The sequence below is a fragment of the Hippoglossus hippoglossus genome, chromosome 24, assembly GCF_009819705.1.
Source record: "Hippoglossus hippoglossus isolate fHipHip1 chromosome 24, fHipHip1.pri, whole genome shotgun sequence".
NCBI lineage: Eukaryota > Metazoa > Chordata > Actinopteri > Pleuronectiformes > Pleuronectidae > Hippoglossus > Hippoglossus hippoglossus.
The window spans coordinates 16,845,792-16,863,303 of NC_047174.1; the positions used below are offsets into that span (position 1 = coordinate 16,845,792).

Below are 17,512 nucleotides of genomic sequence, written 5' to 3' on the forward strand. Positions count from 1 at the left end.
CTTTTGGCTTCCCTTCCCCTGGCTGTCAGTTGTTCCCCCCCCCCCCCCCCCCCCCACATGTCCCACGCCTCATTATGAATGGCTCTGCCGGGCTTTCAGGATGATTATTCACTCCCTGTCTCCGATTGTCCTCTTGTATATCATCACATTGAGTCTGTGCATCCCTGTTTCTGCCACCTCTCTCTGCTTTCATTCCTCTCTCCTCCTCGCTGTCATCGCTCTCATCCCACTGCCTCTTGCTCCTCTCACATCCTTGTCATCAATGGCATGGTGAGCATGTATATTTAAATAATCCAGGCCTTGTATTTCGGACCTCAAAGAAGCAACCCCCCCCCACCCAGCCCCTTTTGCCCATATATTTGATTATATAACTGAGTCACCATGGACCTTGAGGACGCTGCAATCTAATTTTAACTGGTGATGGTGGTGGTGATTATGGGAGTTTGTGCATCAGTGCAATGTTTAACACAGAAACTCAGATGATTCACGATATGCACATCAACAACTACAAAAAAAAAGATAAAAACCCAAAACTGGCAGCTTCTCAGTCAGATATAACAGGGGAGGGTTGAAGATTACTTGCATTACTAATGCAGGTTTGAAAGCAGCTCAGTAGCTAATACGATAACAATAAACACACATGGCTGCCATTTTGATGTCTTTCTGTGCTAGAAACACAAGAGCTCCCACCAAGTTTTCTGTCCTCTCAGATTAATAAAAATCTAAACCCCTGCGTTGCTAAATTAGCCAAACAGCGCCCCGCACTGGCTTCTACATAGAACTGCAAACGGCTCGATGGGCAGATACTGTTTATTCTCAGTAGTACCATGGAGGATGAGCAGTAGTGAAATCAAATACCACAACATCAAGGAGGCAGAGTGTGTCATAGAGTATCTGGCTGTGTATACGGTGAGACTTAATACAATATCAATATAAATTATGTGCAAAGAAAGAAAGGCTCAACTAACCGCGCCTATTCACTGCTTGGGTCATTTGATGAAGTGCAATGTGATTAATGTCTTACTTCAGTTGCCCTATCAGGATATTGAACTTACAGGGACAGGAAAATGGTTCTGATTGAAAGCAGTGCAAGTACAGTCACCACATTCTCTTTATTCATGTGTACAATATTTATACTCAGTTCCAGTGTTCCACTGTTTTGACAAATATATATCTGCTGTGTTTTTACAGTGTTTGACATTCATGAGTCTATGAGTCCCTACTGAGCATTGTGGATATACAGTGGATGGTGTGTATATAAGAAGTTATATTTCTGAACTGATTATTCACATTTTATCATCGGGATAATGACTTTGCCATTTGATCATTCATAAAAGCAGATTCTATATAAGATCCAGTTGGCCCTAATGATACTAAACATGTACTGAATAACATATAATTTCAATTTCTGATACTTAACGACAAGAAAGAAACAGAGGGGTTCTAACATATGACGTCCAACTATGTTGATTAAAGCTGCTGAAATGTAAATAGGATTAATCCAAAATAGACCAAATGTCTTTAACTGTTGCAGGTGGCCCACTAGCTCCGGTAACAGTGTGATTCCAGAATGTCTGAGTGTCTCTCTTTCTAACCTACTTCCTGTCTAGTCTGTGGTTTTCACACGCTCCAGCGTCGTCCTCTGGATGTTGTTGCTGAAAGGCATCATGAAGTCCTCAAAGTCCGCCTCCAGGGACAGGAGCTTCTTCCGTCTCTCTATCTTCGACATCAGCTGGCTGGTGGTGGGCGGCTCCCCCCAAACCTGAGACACACAGACAAGTCGCAAAAACACAGACTGTAAGAAATAGAACTCTGTGTAGTTACTTAGTGGGCTGGTTACAGCTTTGAACTGATGTGCACTTCTGGGACAAACTGGAGAAGCGTTCTAGAAATACAAATGTTCTTCTACTGCGCACATTCGGTCATCAGGTAAACTTCTCAAATTGAAAGTAAATTATTCATAAAATTCTCTTCTCTGGACTGGAAACTTTAAAATGAGTTAGTTCAAAATACTTTGCTGTGTAATAAATCCAAATACTAAGGCCTTAAAACATTTGATGACTGGGACCCTCCTCCACAGCAAAACATCAACTTCATTAAAAAGTAATTATGTAGGTAGATGCCACCGTACACTGATGGTGGTGAGGCTATACCGTTTTTGGCACAAAGGCGATATCCATAGTGTTGGGTTTCCCTGCAGTGATCCTAGCGTTTTGCAGGATGATGCTCTTTGAATCCTTCTGGGACGTCTTCCCTGATGTTGCAGTCGAGGACTCTGAATGCACTGCACCTTCTGCTGCGAAGCCCTGAACGGTACACAGAGTGGTTTTTAAAGATTTGCCTTATTTTATTCAAGTGCTTTGTGCAATTTCTACAAAAGTAAATGTCCTTGTCAGATTCAGGTCAAAGAGAGAGAGAGAGAGACAGAGAAAGAGAAAGAGAAAAAGAGAGAGAAGTTACTCAACAAGACTGAAATAGTTTAGCTGCAACAAGTTGGAACATCAAGAATAATACACACTGTAAAGGATGGTATGTTTTAGCTGCAGGAGCAATCACCTCAGTGTTGTGTCGGTCAGGACAGATGAGCATGGACTTAAGGGTTCCAATCCAGTATTTCACTTGGTTTTAGTTTGGAACGGTTTATTGGTCATGTACACAGTTCAAACCTCAAAGGACGAGGCCTCCACGGTGCAGTCAGCCAGAGATCTTTGCTCAGAAAGGAGTGAGCCAGGTGAGCTGGCTTCCTATTTAACTTCCTGGAGGTGGAGCCACAGGAGGAAGTAGTAGACCAGGTAAGGAGAGGAGGGGGAAGTAGGAAGAGCTTTTTCACACACACACACACATCACCAAAATCTAAGTGTAAAATGTATCACTTTGAAGAGTAAAACTGTCTAATTTCCGATGTTTCACTAAATCTAATTGAAGTTGAGGATGGAAAGAGCACCTGTTACACAGAAGACATAAAGCTGCTTTATAGTACTGTTAATTATTCTTCCCTCTCTTAAACGAGAAAGTATGTTAGACACAGTCGTGACCATCTCATCTTGCATGTTAATATGTCAAATATAAAGCTCTTAAATTACACAAAGATGGAAGCTACGAAGGACTATAGTTGGCAATAGCTACTCCGTTCTTTGCCTGCAGACGTTGGATATTTACAGATGTTTCTGCATTTATAATGCTCCAGCTGGGACTCTCTGGTATCAGGTTGAAGTAGAAGTGGAGCTCTCGTGTTTCTGGGACTGGATGATATTATCTAGCTCTGGTTTCCAGTGCTTTGCCTCAACACCACTGTGTCCTTGATTGAGCCTTGTCTTGCTTTGCAATCATTTAGTTTGAAATACAGTACTAGTTACACTACGGCAACGCGGCAGCTCTGAGTAGATCTATTATCTGTTTCCAGTGTGGAGGTCATTACACTGTAGGTGGCAGAACATTGAACTGACTGATGTCCTAATCAATTTTGAGATCAGTCAAAGATTTGAAGTTTAGAATTTTGGAGTCAATGTAACCATTCCATCAAAATTACATTTTACCAAACAAACATCTCAATGTCTCAATTAAAGTTTTTGTTATTTTATATTATTTTGTTTACAAGTTCATTGAATGGGATCGATACCAGTTATTTCATTAGTTTAAATAGGAGAACACATACTCAGAGATGTTACAGAGATCCATAGTGTGTTTTTGTTAGTTTGAACATTAATACCTGCATATTGCCTTTAGTGCGAGAGTACCTCAAATGATCTCAGGGTGACAGGTTCAATGCCATGAGTGAGTCGAGCATTCATCAGAAAGCGTGCGCTTTGACTTGAAAGTGCATGTATTATTTACACTGACTGACTTACTAATGAGTCACAGTGGATGGAAATTGAATAGGCTTATCACGTTCTTGTATTAGAGATGGAATTCCTGCAGTTCTGCAGAGGAATATTGTCATTTAGTTTGACATTAGCAGAAAACAGGGGCACTTCCTATAAACGCTTAGAGGGTCGACAGCTCCATTTTATACCTGTGTGCAATTCATTCTGCTGAATAGACTCTTTCTTGCCCCGTTAAACTGCTGCTTGCAACTATATCGAGCAATGAATATCCCTGATGACTTTGTGCCACAGCACCACCTGTGACTTTCAGGGCCTCAATGTCAAAATCAATGTGTTTCATTTGATTGTGGCCTGATTAGTGGAAATGCAGTTTGAGCTTCAGAGTGGTCTAGTTGTAACATAACACATCTGGTCCAATTTGCTTACAAGTCGGTGTCTTACAGTCAGCAGATCTCTTTACAGGCTTGGGTTTCCCGTGATGAAAAGAGGCCACAGTTCACAGGGTGAGATTGTGCTTCCAGTCAAATGTTGGTTAAAGTTTAGTTTACAGTGTAACGTAACCACTAGGTTTGAGCTGAGGTGCCTCTCCCTGGAAATATAAACAATTTCCTTAAGAGCACAGGGCTACACACACACACACACACACACACACACACACACACACACACACACACACACACACACACACAACATACCAATTAGCTTGCTGAAGCTAAGTTATCTAGGTTGTCTAGTGTGCATGTGTTTTTGAGTGTGTGTGTGTGTGTGTGTGTGTGTGTGTGTGTGTGTGTGTGTGTGTGTGTGTGTGTGTGTGTGTGTGTGTGTGTGAGACAGCTGAGTAAAAGGAAAGGATAGGGGACGTCTTTAAGCTTTAGGGGGTTTATTTTCAGCACAAAAATAAACAGCTTTCCAGATTCCAGCTCATGAGTGGTCAGTGGTGGAAAGAGGCTCCCCACCTGTGATTAGACTGTTAAACTTTTCAAATAAATATAAACATCATGGCGTAGAGACATCCCAATCAGTTGACTCCACTTAACCATTGGCCCAGCAAGGCTCAAGATGTTTTAAAACACTAGGTGGCGTTATGAGCCATGTTCAACCCATAAATGTAGATTTCTTTTATAAATTTGGTAATAAATGTGATATCAAAACCAGCATTAATTTGTTTCTTCAAAGAACTTAGTACAAGTAATTTATTTAGTGTGTGAAGTATCACTCTAACATTATTTAAAAGGTCATTTACTGTTTCATTTTGAGCACATACAGTGCACAAAGAAAGAAAACAGGAAGAGTATGAAGTCACAAATGTTTAATATGTTGGTAGCCAGCTGGTGAAAAGATTTTAATGCCGTTACTTGGGTACCTTTGTTTTGGCAGATTTAGGAGCTTTGCCACCTTTTCCCTTCGCTCCCTCCTTTAATTTAGGCAGAGAATCCATCTTTTCTTTGACCAAGTCAATAATCCTCGGGTCTCCAAAAGCTACTGCGATGTCGAGGCAGTTTTGTTCTACGGAGAAATAAAATGCAGTAAGTCAAATAACAGCAGAAAACACAGTGTTAACAATTAAAGAGGAGCAGCTTGTTACAGTAGCTGTAGTGTATTTGTTGTTGAATTTGCTTCAAATGACAGTACACAGATATTCAGTGATATTTCCATATACACATAAAAACATACATCAAAGTTGATTTGAACATAAATATTTTTCACATGAACTTTGAGATATTTCGGATGTTCAGACAAACCTTTCTTGTTCTCCGCAGTAACACTGGCACCTGCCTTGATGAGGAAGTCCACACAGGAGGGTCGAGAGCTCTGGATGGCCCTCATGAGGGGCGTGCCTCCGCTGAGCGCTCGACTCTCTATGGCGGCCCCCGCCTTCACCAAAAGCTCCACAAGTTCCACTTGGCCAGCCTGGGCCGCGTGGTGGAGGGGCGTCCAGAAGAACTGGTCACACATGTTTACATTTGCCCTGTAGGGAAACACAGCAGGGTGTGATTTAAAGATTTGTATTTAAGTTCGATTTTTTTTAAATCAGCATTTACCTTGCAAATGGAATGATTTTAGTCAAATCTCAAATATGTCATATTCAGGTGTCCTTGAACACACCAGATATCACATTTTAAATGACTTCACACTTTCTGAAAACGTATTTTATATAGTACAAAGAAATTATTGGAAACTAAGGCTGGAAGTAAATCTAAACACTTTTGGGAAAGTTACTTGGGTGTAGCAATAATCCAGACATAGTTGACTATTCCACCAAAATCGTATCATCTGTGTTTCTGTGAGTATTCAGGTAACTTGGGAAAAAAACCCTGCAATTTCGACAGTAAAGTTTGAATATTACGAGACAGTGGTAAATCTAAAACAATAAAGTCGTAATATTATAGCTTGGAGGAAATGACCTCTTCTGTGGAGGAGGAAATGTTTGGTAGTGGTTGACTGCGGGGCTATCGTTTGTTACATCTGCGTGCTATTCAAAGAGATGTCATTGTTTCTCAAGAAAACAGGAGATTGGTAATCAAGATCTTGAATCCAGGAGGAGAGAAAATAGATCTCCTTGCTGCTTATTACCGTTTTCTTTATTCTCATAATATTATGACTTTTTACTCATTAAATTACGACTTTATTCTCGTGATATTATGAGTTTCTGTTGTGGAATTGTTTTTCAAAGGGTTTGACCTGAGTCAGGCCAAACAGCATTGATAGCAATCAACAATTCTAGACAGGGTTGGTTATTTTTTAAATCTGCTGGTATTGGATTGGTACTTGGTATCAATACACAAATTTCAGGTATCAGAATAAATGTTGGCAAACTGGAATCTGAACGTCTCCAGCTTTGGACTGAAATCTTAAATTCAAATTCACATTGTTGTTGTTCACCAGCTTTACATAATTCAGATAATCTTCACCAATGCAACTAAAGAGTATATATCTACATTTCCAAAAATGTGGAATCTGTGTTTCCCAAACAAGAAAGGAAAGAAATCACAATTTTGTTTCCTCACCCCCGGCTGAGAAGGTACTGAGCCATCTCATAGTTGCCACTGGAGCAAGCCGCCATCAGTGGGGTTTTGTAAAACTGATCTTGAACATCCACAGGAACCCCCTTACTGAAAGCCAGGTCCAACGACTCCAGATCTCCACTTTTCACAGAATCGTTGATATTCACAAAGACCTTCTCTGGCTTCTCGATGTACCATCCGGAGTCGTTCACAATGGGATGGTCTGGTGGGTGATCCCGGTCGAATCGGCGGATGTCTGAGGAGTTGTGGTACGTCTCAATCATGAGGTGAGGGGGGCCTCCATCCTGTCGCCGAGGCATGAGTTCCGGTGTGAGGGTGCAAATGGGCATTGGGAGGACAAATTTACCCTTCTTCTTCTTACCCCCTTTTCCTTTCTTCTCCCCCTTTTTCTTTTTAGGCAAAAAAGCGGAGAGGAGGAAAGGTTTCTTGATGTACTTGACACCTTTGATGAAGTCATTAATGTTGATACAGCCTGCTTTCGCCTTGTCATGTGCTGAGATGACTGTTTGGAGATGGTCTAGTTCAGCTGGAGCTTTGAGTTCCTCTAGCACAGAAAAAAACATCTCTGTGGGAACTGTATCTAAGTCGCTCCCGAAGGCTTCACGTAACTCGGTCTCCATCTCGTGAGACCAGTCATGGAGGGTCAGGGCCCAGAGGTCTGTCATGGGGCTGATGCCGCTGGACTGCTTGACTGTCCCCTGTAGCTTCTCAGCTTTCCTCAGCTCCTTGGCCGCTGCTTTGTGACCAGAGTCTTTGGCAATCTGACGCGGCAGGAAACCGTCGTGGTTCTTTAGCTTGGGGTTACAACCTGAACACAGAGCACAGTTTTATGAAAAATATAAACACAAGGTTGAATTACCTAATTTAATTTGGGAATGTGCTTGCAGCTGCATATTCTGCCTAATTTAATTTAATTTCCTGACTCTACTTGTATCACAACAAAGCTATAAGTTTACAACATACAAACAAAAAAGAGACCAGTATTGGGCCTGTGTTGATCTAATGATGGCACTCCTTCAGGGATTAGGAGTAAGAGCTTATCTTAAAAAAAACCAAGAAGCTGAAATTCACTGCATTGACATCAGGATGCCTGTTATTGTTCGACTCTCTCACTGCACCTCTCTGTGCCAGGAACTTGCAGCAGCTATCGCTGCCTGTGGCAGCAGCGTAGTGTAGGGGTGTGCAGTCTTCAAGGTCAATCCCGCACATGTTTGCTGAGTATGCAGAGAGCACCTGAATCACCTGGGAGGCACAAAACAGAGACACAGATAAAATACTTACTACACTGAAAGTAACCGAATCTGGACTTTGAAAATCAAAAATCCTAAAGCAACACAAGGTAGATTTTTACCTTAAAATAACAGCTTCTAAATCATTTTGATGGTACACACTTATAATTGGGAAAATGGCATGTCTATTATGGCACCACAGTGCTCCCTGGCCACCTGGAACTGCTCTATTTAACTCTGGTGTGACCTGTGGTGAATGTGACACATCAACAACCAGAGCCAGACCTCGCAGTAAGGTAGAGACAACTATCTTGTCATTCTCAGTGTAGACATCATGGCAGAGCCACTGAAGAAACCGAAGGGGACATTATCGGAGAAAATGTGAATATTAGAGTGAATATCGCAGAATATTTCATCCTTTAGTGAGAGCTAAAAGAGGCTAAAGGATTGCAGGGCAGATGCTGAGCTGGTGTTGTTGTTATTGGACTAGTAAGTCTTGTAACTTTTGCTTGTTTTATATGTCATGTGTAAGTGATGTTGTTGACTAGTTTATCATCAGAAGCCAGGTAAACACATGTTGATAGAGGTTTAGCTGGTGAGTTAGCCAAACAAGCACGTCATATTGCCGAGAGTGATTCTTGCATTGGGTCGCTTTATTGCAAATCATTTATAAATATTGCTCTGTGGAATGCACAGGATAAAGAAAATTTCTGACTAGACTATTCTTTTTATACCAGTTAATTAATTAGAACTAAAAAAGCAAAGTGAGGATAGGTATCTAAACAGATAATGCACCTCAAAAAAGCCCCCCATTGCGGCGTAGTGCACTGCTGTGAGACGTGTCAGGTCCATGGTGTTTGGGTTTCCCCCTTTCTTGAGAATGTCTCTCACAAGCGGCAGGGAGCCTGCCTTTGCTGCCCCCATCAATGCTGTGACACCGGTGTTCTGAGGAGAGGAGAGGAGAGGAGAGGAGAGGAGAGGAGAGGAGAGGAGGGAAGGGAGGAAGAGAGGAAGAGAGGAAGAAAGGAAGAGAGGAAGAGAGGAAGAGAGGAAGAGAGGAGAGGAGTCAGAGGTCCTCGGCTCAACAAACAGGATCAAAGCACACATCAAAGTATGTTGTGTTTCCACATGCATTTAAAGTTCCCAAAGTTCCTTGCTGTTATCTCCACCATCGAACAACCTGGTTTGATGCATTGGGGTCTGCCCCACCATCCAGCATGGCGAGACACATAGGGGTGCTCTCCTGAGCTTTTTCGCACATCAGCTGGAAGACGTGAAACCCCTGCGTTGACACATTGTTGGCATCTGCCTGGCACTTCAGCGCCAACTGCAGGCAGCGAGTGTGGCGATTGGTGGGGTACATACAGTAGAACAGGACACCTAAAATGAGAGGTAACGGCAAAGGAGAGGTAGAGAGAGTCAACGCTGACACATCAGGAGCTTTGTTATTGGTCATATCTCTGTCTCCTCCCTTGTTTCTTGTCTGTTACAGCTATCCACTTTTTATTAAAGGCAAAATGCCACAAACAAATCTACGTTCAAATCATTACCTCATGATTATGGTTATGTTTTATTTTTCTAAAATCATTATGAAGTTGTGTATGGAACCATACTGCAGCTGTAAGAAAAAATATGAAGAACTTCGGGCCTGATTGGCCAGACTAGGCCTACCTGGTGAGCACAAACTGGTTATTAGGACCACAAGGTAGCTGTAGTCTGGACAAAGTTCTTCATATCTTTTCTTACAGCTGCAGTATGGTTCATACCGAGGAATGTAGTTGGCCATGAAGGATAGAAGCCCATGCTCTGATCTGTCAGGGCTTTAAGGGCATTGCTCAGTGGCAGCGAGGGAGGGACGAGTGCTGCTTCTTTCAGTTTCCCCACTCACTGTAATCCCAAAGTGTAAATCAAACTAGAGTCAGAAGTGTCACTCAAACGTTCAGGCAAACACCAAGGATAACACAAGCAAGAGTGGGACTCCTGACACTCAGCTAACAGGCGGAAAGGCTTGGCTCTGAGTGTTGAGACTGGGCCGAAGTCCTTTGAGAGAACAGGAGGATATCAGGTTACTCAGCATGTTACACAGGAGAGGATCACCATGAGGGGTTGATCTGTAATTATGTGTACTCACACGCCCCGACACACATGCACACAGGTACACACAATAGCATAGCATGCAGTGCATTATATAAAAGCATGAATCCCTGCACGTAAGCACACATGCAAAGACTTTTCTTTGTTCCCCTGTCCCTTTCTCATTCACTCGCTCTCACAACATTAACAGTAATCGAGTCCCTGGACACACTGTAATTGGGGTAATTATCACTTTTTAAAGGTTGAAATGGGCTCACTGATTGGAGTTGTCTGGGATACCAACTCCTCATCAATATCTAAACAGGAGCACCATGCATTTTCATGAGCTGTAAGACAAGGCCTTGTATTCAGGAAGAGAATCTAACTCTAACTTAGTGGAAGCGAATCTGTACCAAGGCTGTTCATTATTAATGATGTCGAACTTATGAACCATATACATTGCAAGTGCAGTCCTGTGTAATATATAAGAATTCAGAGCTTCTCGAGCTCACGCTCCTGCTTCTCTGCACACGTGAAACATCAGCTTTGGGATTTCTCCTCTGCTCTCTGATTTCTTCTTTTGTGCTTGGATTCTTTTGTGCAACAAGTTTGTCAAAATTCCCCCAACTAATGAATTTGAGTACAAGCGCAGGGTTTTGAGTGAGAGCGTTACAAAATGATAAAAACATTCTGCCAACATTCTGCTGGTTAACAGTCCTGCTATCAAACTGAAAGCAGTGCTCTTCTATTAAAATATTATAACCTATTATTCCAATAAGGTATTATTTACATAATCAGTTAGTCTTGAAATGATTTTTAAATAAAAACATTTCTGCATTAAATTTAAGGAAGTTGTAACAAGCAGATGCTTGTACTTACTTGTACTTTGATCACTAATACTGTCATAGTTTAGCCTGAAGGTTCACTCTTGATGCTGTAAACAGAAGTGGAACAAATCTTAACTCTGAGCTTTCAGCCATATTGCATGGTCTTCCATTTAGATAGGTTGCTCCCTTTATGTCAACTAATGAGCTAGAGATGAATTGCCTAATCACTTAGACTCTATATCCAAACTTCTGCTTTGTTTGTAACAGTTACCACCGCAAGCGAGGGTTAGCTTGCCCCCCCCTCTCCTGTGTGTCTAACCTTTCATGTCATGTTGTTTGCCTACATGCTAAGCAGGATGTGTGGTCGGCTGAGTGAGATTGGCTCCAGCTGCTGGAGGTGTGCCCCGACCTTGTTCCAGCTCCTTAAAAATAAATAATTTGTTTTCACAGAAAACATCTGGTTTTACGTTGCTTCCCTTCCCCCCCCCCCCCCCCCCCCCCCCCCCCCCCCCCCACAACTAGCTGGGTTGCAACTGTAAGTCAAGTAATTATTTCCTCTCTACTTCTGCTGTACTCTTTTGGATGTGTTCAGATCTTCATGTAACATAATCTGCTGTTTTCTGTATATGTGAACTAATATACGGTTATACTAATTTTGAAGAGTTCAATATCCTCTCCAATAATTGGAGCAATAGTAATTATGAGTGTCCCAGCATCTCTTTCGGGATCTCAGTCTTAGGGCACAGTCACTGTTTCAGTGGCAAATCTTTGATTCCTTTGGTGGGGCAAATAGCAGCTTCGCTTCACATGGACTTCAACTTTGTGGAACTTTGTGTATGTGTGACCAGGCCCTCAATGAGACTCTAGTACTCTGCTCTCCCCAAGCATCTTCTTCTTTCTCAAACCCACCATTAGCACAAATGCTTATGACAAATGACAATGCCTCTTACTGCTCACCTCTGCCCTCAGCATCTTGGAGTTTCAGGTCAGCGTTGCTTTGGGTTAACAGCTCCACTATGGCATGATTGCCCAGCTCAGCAGCTAACATGCCTGGAGTGCGGCCCTTCTTGTCCTGGATGTTGGGGTCTGCTCCCTGAGACAGGAGGAAACTGATCAGGTCTGTGAGAAGAGCAGACAAACAATCATAAGAAAGAATGGACTTTTAACATTACATTTTAGATTGCAATACACTCTATGAACAGGTTGATTATTTACATTAAATTAAAAGTCACAGACTGTATATAAAGATGGATGACATGACAAAAGTGAAGCTAAAGTGTCTTGATGGCTTCCTTTTGGCTGGCTGCAGTATAGGACATAAACCCTGCTTCCCCCGTGCTAGCTGATGGTACATGGACCCAATTTAGAAGACCATATTGAACCTCAGACTCCAAATGTGTTTGTATGCAGCATATTTTGGTGCCATTTCTGGATAGTGGGAGGAAGTGGAGAGGCGTCGTCTATCTTTATATATTACAGTCTATGGTAATGACAAAAACAATTGGCAGGATTGCTATCATTGTCTTTAATTTAACTATATATCCCTTTTTAACCTAATGGGCTATACTCTTATCACCACCAACATAGCAATAACTAATAGATAATATTATGGTATACATTTTCTTTAAATCTGTGAGCTACAACACATCTTTCTGGACATTGTTTAGAAAGTCATGTAAACTAAGGGTTTGAAAGTTTGAAAACCGTTACACAATATAGATAATCAAAGTGTTCATGTAATAAAAATATCACAATGATTCTTTCAAGCATCTGCTTCAAGTGTTGACCTCTAACAAATGTGACTGAATTTGAAAATGATCAGATTTCTACCCAGCAACCCAAACCCAGCACAGAACAGAACTTCAGAAGCACGACATGACCATACTACGTATATGAATACACTGAGTAAACAGACAGAGCAAGGAAGAGGCCCATCACCCTGACTGTTGGCTGAAACTGCCACGTGGAGCACCCCCGTGCCGTCCTGCGGCTCAGTGAGATTGATGAGGTTTTCCACCCCGAGTTTCACCATCTTCTCTATCTGCACCGTATTGCCCTCATGGACACACTGCAGCAGGCGGCAGATCTGGAGGACCGGCAGGCGGCCCTCTGCTACCCTGCCACTCATTGTAGGGACAGAGAGAGGCTGGTGGAAAAGAAGACAGAGGGAGATATAACGTCCTGACGCATATGCAGGTATTTATACAGTAAACATATCTCAGGAACCAAGGAGGTAAGGTTTTCATCTAAGTTTGTTTGTTTGTTACCAAGATACATTTTAAGTTCACTTTCTTTAAAATTGCAAGATAGGGCTTTTCCCCACATTTTAATTGATTTTTCAGAGATTCAATTATGGAACTTGATGAAAAAAAAAACAGTATGTTTAGGGACTGATGTTGATGAATGTGTGCAATTTGGTGCAGTTCCAAATTAAAATGCAGATTTAATGAATTTAAACACGGTTTCATAAGGGGGACAGCTGGGCCTTGGTGGAGGTATGCAGTCTAGTTAGTGCCATTTTAGTCAAAAGCAAGCTAAGGTAAATTCAAACTTAAGTATTGAATAGTTAAAATCACTCGATAATGTCAGATCATCACAGAGCACAGACGCTTAGTCAAACAATAACATGAGTAGTGTGTGGGGCCATTACAGAGACCACTCAGTGTAATGTAACCTTCTTTAATGTTAAAGGTTCAGGGTAAAGAAAAAAACTATTCTGCGAATTTAGATGAAACACACTAGTGAAAACATCTCTAGGATTATTTTAAACTCAATTTCTGTCAATAGATCCCTTTCACCTAAATCGTACACCCTGAACCTTTAACACTCATTTCTACCACTTTAAATACCTGCATTTTATTCACATAAAGCCACATTCAGTTACATTTTCCTCTATTTCAGCAGATTTTAAGTAAGCTACGTTACTTGTTAGCATAACATTATATTCAAAAGATAAACCTGCTCTCTTTCCTGCATCCACCTGCACACCCTGTGTGGGGATAATGTTAGATAGCTAACTTGAGTTTCCTTGTTTGGCACACGTTCCTCACCGTGCTGGAGAGCTTTATCAATCCTGACTTAAGTCGTCCACATACCTGGCACGTCTGGACACCGAGGACAGTCACAGATATTCTCTCCACAGAGTCTGACACTTTATTTTAAAGCACAAACTTTCACACAAGGTCAAATCGTGGCAGCGGTAGCTCATAGAGCTCAACAGAAACTGCCACTGATATGTAAAGGCAACTGCCCTTATTGCCACACTGTTTAAAGGCAGCTGCCCTTGTTCCTTGATGCCACATTGTTAGGAGGCAGCTGCCATTGTTCCTTGTTGCCACACTGCTTGAAAGCACCTATAGCTGTTTGTGATTTATTCAATGAGATATATTGACTACTGTATTATCCCACCTATAGTGTATTCATATTTATATCTATTTATATACTTCTTGCTCATAGTGTATTCATCGTAATTATATCATACCATACCTTTTAACTTACTCTGTATATAATATACACTACTACCTCATTCACTTAATTTCTCATTTTTATCTCACTTACTACCACCACTTATACTTACACCTGCACTTTATATACACTTATCATATCTACACTACCTACCTCTATTGCTGCTAGTCTTGTATCAATACTGTTCATATTCCATGTCTATTTCTTACTGTACATATCTTATTTATTTACATATTCCACTTTTCATATGCACATACTCTGCACTTTTACTGCTTTTTTTTGCACTTCTGGTTAGATGCTAAACTGCATTTCGTTGTCTCAGTACTTGTACTCTGTGCAATGACAATAAAGTTGAATCTAATCTAATATACTGGTTTATGAAAGTTTATTAGATAGTTTGTTAGCTGATCAGTAGGGTGGCAACAGAGGTATCTGCCTCCAAACAGTGTGGCAACAGAGGTATCTGCCTCCAAACAGTGTGGCAACAATACAAGTGGAGAAATACAGATCAATTATTCTTGGTGCTCAAAACAGTAACACGCTGATAAACAATCATAAACTACGTATAAATCTCAGGGAATAAGTCACAACAGCGGTAGTTGCCCCCAAACAGGGTGGCAGCAGTGGCAACTGACAGCTGCCTTTACAAATCAGTGGCAGTTTCTGTTGCCACCGGAAGTGCCTCCACGATTTGAGCGTGCTGTCTCTCAGGAAACAGAACTCAGCTCCATGGCAACGGAACGCCTGAAAATCCCGGGAAGGACCTTTGGTGTCTGGTGCTGCTTTCAAGTGCCCGGTCATGAGCTCGGTAATACGGAGATTACGATTACAAACGCAACGGAAGCAAAGGAAAGATAAATAAAAGAGTTATTTAACTGAAAAACACCAAACGTAAACTCAAACTGAACAATAATAAAAGTGAGATTAAACTGAAAAATAAAAGTGAACTCAAACTGAAAAACAATGAGAGTGAAATTAAACCGAATGGCAAGAAAAGTTAATTTAAACTGAATAATAAAAGTGAGATTAACGGGATAGTTCACCCAAAAATGAAAATTCACTCATTATCTACTCACCACTCTGAATGAAGGGCGGGTGAAGTGTTCGAGTCCACAAAACACTTCTGGAGTCTCAGGGGTAAACAGTGAAGCAGCCGAATCCAATACAATTGAAGAAATTAGTGATCCATCTCCAGACGTGAAAAAACAACAGAATAAAAACACAACATGCCTCCATGCTGCTCGTGTGGAGTCATACAAGTGTCCGGGAGCCGCGACGATCAAATCCGACTCTAAATGACGTCATTTACACCAAGTTTTAATCCCAAATGTCCACTGGTACCTTCCGCCGAGGTGCATTCAGGGACCGACGGAAATGCTAACGTCGTCTAGGTGGACTTTAAGGCTTAAAAACACCTTTTGTGGACTCAAACATTTCACCCGCCCCTCCATCGGCATAGTGGTGAGTAGATAATTAGTGAATTTTCCTTTCTGGGTGAACTATCCCTTTAAACTGAAAAACAATGAGAGTGAAATCCAACTGAATAACAACAAAAGTAAATTTAAAGTGAATAATAATAAAAGTGAGATTAAACTGAAAAATAATGAATGTGACATTAAATTGAATAATAACAAAAGTAAACTTAAACTGAATAATGATAAAAGTAAGATTAAACTGAAAATCTCAATCACTAAATGATGGGCCACTAAACACCCTGCTACACTTTGTCCAGTGAACATCACATTTCAGCAGCATTCAGGTGTCAGAGAGCAGCCACTAGTGTTTTCCACTTCATTATCTGATCATTCTGAGCTGTTTTTTTTTCTTTTTGTCTTTATTTGGACCTTTATAAGCTTCCATAAAGTAGCTGCTTGTCTTAATGAAATCAGTCGCCCATTATGTGGAGTACGCTTGTTTACGAATAAGTCAGCGTTGCACATTTACCAAACGCTAATGATCCATGCAATGGATAACAGCATTGTTTTATTGTTACAGGGCAGCCAATGAATGTGTTTTTCATTATGGTTCAATAACCTGTCTTCAAATCACAACATTAAAACAATTGCTGCTGCCCCATCTTCTTTCCAGGAGGCGGCGAAGAAGCAGGGCCTTGAATTCACCTGTGACCCAAATCTAATCTTTCACAAAGAGCACGAGAAGATGCCTTCAGACAGAATGTTCAGGAAACCAAACTGTGAATTGAATCGTTTCCTGTAGTTCAACTGTTAATAAAACTACAGAACAGTAAGAGATCAAAGTTATGTCTTTTTCTTTGGATGCATGTAGGATATCCTGGTGTGGAGCATTTGTACAAATTCTAACATTATAGCTTTAATATTGTGGAATGATACATGCTAACTTTAGTTTGACTGTACATACATATGTGGAAAACTGTGTGCTTCTATGACAACTGTGTTTCTCGTAACTGTTCCTCTTAAAGGAGACTAAAGTGTGGCTAATTCTGATCCATATAAAATGACTCAACCATAAATACATCCATAGCCCATCTTGTTATGTATCCTTACATCCTTAGGTAGCGTAGGTAGAATAACAGGTTCTTTGCCTTTGACTGTCACTGCATAGATACACTTACATGGTCTTGGCAGCCATTGAATGCAGAGAGGCTTAAACAGACACCTGTAATCCACATTGATGAGTAATCGTTGTGCAAAGAATGGAGGACAAGAGATACTCCTTCCCTGAAGGGGCTTCTTCTCACTTTCTTCAAGGATCACCACCAGAACCGTCTACTAAAACGAGTGTAATGATACTGAACACAGGGTGTCACTGCAGTGCAGCACATGAAATGACTCTGCCACAACTATTTCCTCAAAGTCTTCGTCTAAAAATAACCCACTGGAGTCTTGAGAAGGAGATTGTGAGTGGTTTACCGAGGAGCCAGAAAACAAAAGTCAACGCAGCTGTGTGTATTTGTGAAAGCCAAAAGAGTGCCAGATGAAATAAGTGAAGTCCCATGCAGGCTGAGCAGTGTGTAAAACCTGGCACAAACCTGCTCATTTAGTAAAGGAACATAAACACCGCGATAACAGAGAGACTGTTGACATCAG

The 17,512-nt window shown here is 41.3% G+C and overlaps 1 protein-coding gene across 2 annotated transcripts; it reads right to left on the reverse strand.

Annotated features, from left to right (window-relative positions):
• Window positions 1-988: 988 nt before the first annotated feature.
• ankef1a (ankyrin repeat and EF-hand domain containing 1a) lies at window positions 989-15,756 on the reverse strand. 2 transcript variants are annotated; one of them, XM_034579362.1, is made up of 11 exons: window positions 15,521-15,756; window positions 12,918-13,125; window positions 11,937-12,098; window positions 9,260-9,459; window positions 8,875-9,024; window positions 7,969-8,092; window positions 6,833-7,658; window positions 5,567-5,793; window positions 5,193-5,330; window positions 2,154-2,308; window positions 989-1,762 (listed from the first exon to the last, which is right to left on the reverse strand). In XM_034579362.1, the coding sequence occupies exons 2-11, from the start codon at window positions 13,105-13,107 to the stop codon at window positions 1,607-1,609; spliced, it is 2,328 nt and encodes a 775-aa protein (XP_034435253.1). In that variant the 5' UTR covers window positions 13,108-13,125; window positions 15,521-15,756; the 3' UTR covers window positions 989-1,606. The 2 variants fall into 2 exon arrangements, with proteins under 2 accessions (XP_034435253.1, XP_034435252.1); XM_034579361.1 differs by having other exon boundaries at window positions 2,154-2,306; window positions 5,188-5,330.
• Between the last annotated feature and the right edge of the window lie 1,756 nt (window positions 15,757-17,512).

Excerpts from the sequence above, each read along its gene's own strand:
- ankef1a (XM_034579361.1), bottom strand. The coding sequence starts at position 13,107 with ATGAGTGGCAGGGTAGCAGAGGGCCGCCTGCCGGTCCTCCAGATCTGC. Across the intron at positions 12,099-12,917 it reads AGTTTCAGCCAACAGTCAGG|ACCTGATCAGTTTCCTCCTG; the intron begins GTGATGGGCCTC and ends CTCTTCTCACAG. Across the intron at positions 2,307-5,187 it reads CTAAATCTGCCAAAACAAAG|GGCTTCGCAGCAGAAGGTGC; the intron begins GTACCCAAGTAA and ends TGTACCGTTCAG.